Raw genomic sequence first — 7,582 nt, 5'->3', positions numbered from 1 at the left:
GACAGAGCACAAGTGGGGGAGGGGCAGAGAGAGAAGGAGACACAGAATCCAAAGCAGGCTCCAGGCTCTGAGCTGTCAGCCCAGAGACCAAGGTGGGGGGGGGGGGCTTGAACCCATGAACTGTGAGATCATGATCTGAGCCAAGTTGGACTCTTCACTGACTGAGTGACCCAGGTGCCTCTAATTGTTAGTACTTTTTAACTCTTCTGTTGCCTTACAGTTTCATTATGTTACAATTTCATTATATTCAAATTTGTAGTTTGAATTAAAGAATTGAGTTTTATAAGCTATTTCTAGTAAAATGAGGAGGGATTAATACATAAAAGTTCTGAGATATTCGTACACAGAAGAATGTTTTGTTCTATTAAAACACTTTTATCAAATGTGTCAATCAAACTAATAAAATCAAAATTAAGGATCAGTTCTGCACTGTCTGAGAAATATACTGTATTTGGTACTGTGTTCGGTAAGGTATTGTGTTTGGTCACAACAATTTCTAAAAGCAAGAAGCATAATGCAGGGCAACTGAGTGTCAAAATTGTCAAAGGTTGCCTGATAAATATTTGACTGGTTAATTGATCGAGAACTATTTGCCCCAACTGGGACAAATCTTTAGTGTTTTTTTTTTTAATGCTTATTTATTTTTGAGAAAGAGACAGAGCACAAGTTGGGGACGGGCAGCAAGAGGGAGAGAGAGAATCACAAGCAGGCTCCAGGCTGACAGCACAAAGCCCGATGTGGGGCTTGAACCCACGAACCGTGAGATCATGACCTGAGTGGAAATCAAGAATCAGCACTCAACCAGCTGACCCACCCAGGTACCCTAAAAATCTTTAGTGTTTAAATTCAGATGATCTGGGGCGCCTGGATGGCTCAGTGGGTTAAGTGTCTGATTTCGGCTCTGTCAGAGCTCTACTCCGGCTCTCTCTCTCTCTCTCTCAAAAATAAATAAACATTAAAAAAATTAAAAAAAAAATTCAGATGATCTTGTATCAGAGAAAGTTTTCTCAGATATATCTCAGTAAAAGATAGTATTTTCAAATTATGTAAAAAAAAAAGTGTCATTTTAACTTGGTAAGCTCAGGAGAAGCAGAAATAAAAATCATTAATTCAATAAAAAGACTTCCCATGTTTTTTTTTCTTTACTTTTTTAATTGAGGTAAAATTTGTGTGTAACATGTTATTAGCTTCAGGTATACTGTATGATAATTCAATATTTGTATATGCTACAGGGGATCACCACAGTCTAGTGGGTATCGACCTCCTTCACCCATTTCACCCACAAGGTCAACCCCCCCACCCCTCTGAGAACCACCAGTCTGTTGTTCGCGTCTATGAGTTTCTGACGTATTCTTGAAAGGCCCAAGTTGTTGACGGTGTGCTGGCCGGTGTTCCAAAGGCAGTGATCTTGATAGCACCTGCTGGCCGGCTGATCGGAAGCAAGATCATCAGACAGCGACGTTCAAGGTATGCAAATATGTATCGTCCTGTGGGACCACAACTGTAGACCCTGTTCATTCCCAGGAGACGTGGAGGTGTCCAGTGGCAAAAACCAAGGGCCCCAGACCAGTGTGTAAGCTCCTTTCGGGAGGTTATCAGCAAGCTGTGGTGAGGCCAAGTGGGGTTCAAAGGTGTCTCCTTGCCTATGTTCCCTGAATGCAGCCCTGTAGCCCCTGCGTGTGTGGGGAAGCTCAGCTTCAGGCGGAAGCTCCAGGACAGGCAGACGGGCCTTTTTCATAGGCAGACGGGGGTGTCCTTCTGTCTATTACCTGTGCAGTGTGCTGGGTGTGGTAGGCGGCTTAAACTTCCTTCCTCCCTTCCTTCCTTCCTTCTTTTATTCTTTCTTCCTCCTTTCCTTTCCTTTCCTTTTTCTTTCTTTCTCTTTTTTTCTTTCTTTCCTTCTTTCTTTCTTGGATGGTATGCTGAAACTCAATAATTAGAAGTTTATTTTTTTAAGTTTATTTATTTTGAGAGAGAGAGAGAGAGAGAGTGAGAGTGCAAGCAGGGAGAGGCAGAGAGAGAGGGAGAGAGAAAGAATCCCAAGCGGGCTCCGTACTGTCAGCATAGAGCCCACCATTGGACTTGAATTCAGGAACCCTGAGATCACGACCTGAGCCAAGATCAAGAGTCAGATGCTTGGGGCCTCTGGGTGGCTCAGAGCCTAGAGCCTGCTTCGGATTCTGTGTCTCCCTCTCTCTCTGCCCCTCCCCCACTCATGCTCTCTCTCTCTCTCTCTCTCTCTCTCTCTCTGTCAAAAAGAAATAAACATTTAAAAAAAAAGAAAAAGAGTCAGATGCTGAAGGGGCGCCTGGGTGGCTCAGTCGGTTGAGCGTCCAACTTCATGATCTCACGGTTTGTGAATTTGAGCCCCGCGTCGGGCTCTGTGCTGACCACTTGGATTCCATGTCTCCTCCTCTCTCTGTCCCTCCCATGCTCATGCTCTGTCTCTCTCTGTCTCCCAATAATAAATAAACATTAAAAAAAATTTTTTTGTAAATAAGCCTATTTTTAAAAATTTTTTTTCCAATATATGAAATTTATTGTCAAATTGGTTTCCATACAACACCCAGTGCTCATCCCAAAAGGTGCCCTCCTCAATACCCATCCTCCACCCTCCCCTCCCTCCCACCCCCCATCAACCCTCAGTTTGTTCTCAGTTTTTAACAGTCTCTTATGTAAATAAGCTTATTTTAATGTTTCTTACAATAGAATAAATAGTTCTCTTGATGGCTGCAGATATGTAAGGCTGTCTGTCGGGCAGTATTTGGAGAACCACCACAGAAATGGTGTCTTCTCAACTGGTGAGTAGTCTTCAGGAATTGTCAAGAGTTACTTGTCTGAAAGTGCTGTCAAACCAGCAAGACTGTATTTATGCATCCATCGTTTTCAGGATTGTTGGTAACCTGGGCATATTTCCCCAAATAACCTTGCCTCCTTGTGTCACAAGGCCCAACTCACTCACGTTCACTTCAATGACAGTACCTTTGGTAATAACACCCAAAGACGTATATAGTGGGGATGAGGGATTCTTTTTTACACCAAGTATTGGCAGGCAAAAGGTGGCTTTCAATTCAGGATGCGTTACACGGGCCTTTTTGAAACGTAAGCCCATTGGCCTAATGAATCCTTCATATTTAGGTGGTTTTCGAGTAAAGCCGTCTCCAACAAAGCAGACTTTTGTAACCATCCTCTTCCGTGCTTTCTTCTTTCTCTTTCCCGTTCGAATAACTTTTAATACTTCTGTTTCTCCCTGGGCACGAACTTTGGGCAAAGGGACTTCCCATTTTCCTGCTTTCTCTTTTCGTTTTTGTTTAATCATATTGGAAAGTACTTTAGCTTGGGACTGTCCCTCCCTGTCCAGCATATACACAGGTACTGCTCCTTGTGGAGTCTTTTCATCATTCTTTTGCTTGGTGTTTCTCTTTTCATGCATCTTGATAGTCTTTTTCATTTGTATTTTCTCAGCATGGTGCCGTTTATGGTAGAGCTTAGCTTTCAGACCAATCATCTTTTTTGCCTTCTTTGAACGTTCATGAGCCTCTCGACCTTCCTTCTTTCTCTTTTTCTCATGGTAATCCAAACGATAGCCATAGCATTTCCGGTGTAACTCAATATATTCGTTTTGTGGCATGGTGACAGCCACAGAGCCGCCGGGTGCAGGTGCCGGGGCATAAAGAAGCTCTCAATTTTTGGGTCTCGACCCGCGAGTTCACTCCACGCACCCTGATAGGAAAGAGCAAAAAAAAATTTTTTTTAAAAGAGTCAGATGCTTAACCAACTGAACCACCGAGGTGCCCCAATAGACGTTTCTTAAAGGTTAATTGAAACATGAACTTTTTGTAGTTTGTTATATTAAAATCCACTGGTCTGCCTTGGACTTTAAAAAAATGTTAAAGTATAAGTGACATACAATGTCATACTAGTCTTAGGTATATAAAGGTGATTTGACAATTCTATACATTACTCAGTGCTCATCACAATATATGTAGTCACCATCTGTCACCATACAACGTTATTACAATATTATTGACTATATTCCCTATGCTGTATTTTTCATCTCTGCAACTTACTTATTTTTTAAGTGGAAGTTTGTACCTCTTAATCCCCTTCACCTATTTCACCCATCCCTTCCCACCTCCCCTCTGGCGACCACCGGTTTGTTCTCTGTACTGAGAGTCTGGCTTTTGTTTGTTTGTTCGTTTGTTTTGCTTTTTAGATGCCATACACAGGTGAAATCATATGCTATTTGTCTTTCTCTGCCAGACCAACTTTCTGATTGGTATGGTCTCTTGGGGTCTACAGACACAAGCCCCTCTGATAACCAAGGCCAGGCAATCAAGGGAGCCCCCGGATGGACGCTACTTACCCGCCAGCTTTGGCGAGGCTGTGTCCCCATCGTGGCTGTCTCTGCTAGCAAGGTAGAGGGAGAGTGCAAAAATGGCTCTCGCCAGAGCCTCTATCCCCCGAGAAAGTCCCAACTGGTCAGCACCAGCCCCCCCAACAGATGCTTTAAAATTAGCAAATGAATTTCCTTCACATATAATCACTTCTTAAGCTGCTGCCTTTGTACTGGTTCCTGGGGCAAGTGAATCCATATGCCATCCCCTCAAAATGAGTATCTCAGGTCCTCACAGCCCCCAGGTCCCCTGGACACAAGCCCCATTGGTTTCCAAAGCTTGGCATTTTGGGGGCCTGCCTCATCTCTCTGGTGAAGGTCCTAAGGGTTGAGTCGCTCAATGGCACAACTCGCTTCTTTGGGAAAGGCTCTGGATTTGTGAGATCTCTCCCTATTATATGCAGATAGGGTGGCGGGGTTTGGTGAGACTCTGCTTCTCCTACCATCTAGCCATGACATGTTTATCCCTTGTTGTGGAGAGAGTTGTTCTTTTTAATTTTCCCCCCCACCGGAAATTATTCTATACATAGCTGTGGATTTGGTGTGTCTGTGGGAGGAGGTAAGTTCAGCGTCTCCATTGCCACCATCTTGGATTGCCTCTTCCCATGTTTTTTGATGATAGAAATTAACATTTTATTCAGAACATTAGTTTGCAATAATATAAATAAAACTAATGAGTTTTTAAAACTAGCTTTTATAAACATCTAAATTATAATAATGAATGAAATAGGAAAGGGTCTTGTTAACTACTGATTGAGAAGTAAAAGGTAATTTTTCTCTTTTACGTGTATTATTTGTGTAAGTGTATTTTTTTATTTTTATTATTATTATTTTTTTTTTTTGAGAGAGAGAGAGAGAGACAGGGTGTGAGCGGGGGAGGAGCAGAGAGAGAGGGAGACTGAGAATCCCAAGCAGGGTCCACACACCAGCATGAAGAGCCCAACACGGGGCTCAGACTCGGGAAACTGTGAGATCACGGCCTGAGCCGAAATCAAGAGTCAGCCGCTTAACTTAATGAGCCACCCAGATGTCCCTGCGTAAATGTATCTTTATACAGAGTTGCACACTGTGAATTTTGTTTCTGTGCATGTTTCAAGCTCTCTGTGTAGTTTTACTTCTAAATAATTCTATATATAATCAAATGAATATAATGAATATGATTTTTTAAGTTTATTTATTTATTTCGAGAGAGAGAGAGCATGCACACACATGCACGCAAGTGGTGGACGGGCAGAGAGAGAGGGAAAGAATCCCAAGCAGACTCCATGCTGACAGACCAACACGGGGCTCAATCGCATGAACTGTGAGATCATGACCTGAGCCAACATCAAGAGTCAGATGCTTAACTGATGGAGCCACCCAGGCACCATCCCCCAAATTATTTTAATTAAAAATTATCTGAAATAGGGGCACCTGGGTGGCTCCATCAGTTGAGCGTCCGACTTTGGCTCAGGTCATGATCTCGCGGTCCATGAGTTCAAGCCCCGCATCGGGCTCTGTGCTGAGCCTGGAGTCTGTTTTGGATTCTGTGTCTCCCTCTCTGTCTGCCCCTCCCCGGCTCCCTCTCTGTCTCTCTCTCTGTCTCTCTGTCTCAAAAATAAATAAACATTAAAAAAATTGTCTGAAATAAAAAATCCCTTCCAAATATATACGTGGCACATAGACACAGCAGATTTCTAAGTGACGTCACAAAAAGCCATTGCTGTGTGAATACCTTGATCCATGGTATATGTATAGCAAGGATTATCACACAGAGAAATTCTCAGGGAGCAGGATATGAAAGGAGATGGAGAAGCTTCCACTGCTGTTATTTCAAGGCTGATTTCTCATTTTCTCTAAATGTTTCAAAAAGCTCTCTTCACGCTTCTTGTTGAGATTCTTAGGGGGTGGGAAGGGTGTAGTACATAGAAGCTTGGAATTGTTTTCTGTTTTGTAGGAGTGCAAGCATTTGGATACGCCTATGGGGAAATTATCTGAATGGATCCCATGACTTTAAATACCATCTATATACTGCCGACACCCAAATTTATATCTCCTCCTTGGATGCCTCTTTGAACTCCAAACTCATATACCAAGCCAGCTACCAGATGTCTCCGCTCGGAAATCCACATTTCAAAGGTAACACATTTAAAAACCAGCTCATATTTTGAACCCGTGATTTTCTCTTCCAAACCTGTTCTTTCTTTGGTCTTTTCCATTACAGTTGACAGAAACCCATCTTCCCAATGAATCAGCCCCCAAACCCTCGAGTCATCCTCGACTTCTCTTTCTCTCACACTTTACGGCTGTTCTGTGATGAAATCCTGTTAGCTTTCATCCCAGTGTCTCTAGGATCCAGCCACCCTTCACCAGCTCTGCCCACACCACTCTGGTCCAAACCACCCTTGCCTCTTTGTGGATTGCACTTGCTCTTGATTGGTTTCCCTCTTTGATTCTCCCCGACCCAAACCATACCCTCTCTTTTCACACAGCAGTCAGACTGACTCCTGTTAAGTGCAGTAAGTTCATGCTGCCCCTCTGCTTGAAAGCCTCCAACAGCACTCCTTCTCACACAGAGTCAAGCCAAGTGCCCACGTCTGTGTAGGATGCTCACAGACCCACCTCCGTTATGCCCCTGACCTCATTTCCCTCTGTTTTCCCTTCCAGTCCCCACGCTGGCCATATCTACTCTTGTTCTTGGATTGCACCGAGCTCATTTCTCCCTCCAGACTTCAGGAACTTTTATTAGTCTCCCCCCAGAGAGCACAGGACTCACCCCCTCATCTTCTTCAAGATGGTGCTTAAATGTTACCTTCTTAAATATGCCCTCCTCCCCACTCCTCTTCTCTGCTTTAGTTCTCTCTATAGCACTTACCGTGATCTAATAGAACTTAACTGTTTATTTTGCTGTCTTCCACCACTAGAATGTAAGCTCCCTGAATACAGGTGTTTTGTCTCTTCGCTGCTCTATCCCTAGGACTTACCAGTGCCTGGAATAGAGGAGCACTCAATAAATAATTATTAAATGAATAAATAAAATTCCTTAAGCAAGGGGTAAAGCCGACACCTGATAATTTCTATGGTCTATACTCTTTGGACTATATTTAGTTTACATTTCAATGTACGTAAAGTAAACTTTAGTCTTTCTGATGTGCAGTCTTATGCACTCGGCAAATGCATACATTGATGTATCCCCACCTCAAACAA

At 43.1% G+C, this 7,582-nt stretch overlaps 1 protein-coding gene across 1 annotated transcript; it reads right to left on the bottom strand.

Moving 5' to 3' along the window:
• Positions 1–2,869: 2,869 nt before the first annotated feature.
• LOC122212092 (ribosome biogenesis protein NSA2 homolog) lies at positions 2,870–3,645 on the bottom strand. The gene has a single exon (XM_042925773.1). The coding sequence runs from the start codon at positions 3,629–3,631 to the stop codon at positions 2,870–2,872; it is 762 nt and encodes a 253-aa protein (XP_042781707.1). The 5' UTR covers positions 3,632–3,645.
• Between the last annotated feature and the right edge of the window lie 3,937 nt (positions 3,646–7,582).

The sequence above is a fragment of the Panthera leo genome, chromosome F3, assembly GCF_018350215.1.
Source record: "Panthera leo isolate Ple1 chromosome F3, P.leo_Ple1_pat1.1, whole genome shotgun sequence".
NCBI classification, from domain to species: Eukaryota; Metazoa; Chordata; class Mammalia; order Carnivora; family Felidae; genus Panthera; species Panthera leo.
The sequence above is the reverse complement of the archived record's forward strand: the minus strand, read 5'-3'. Positions and strand labels throughout refer to the sequence as shown.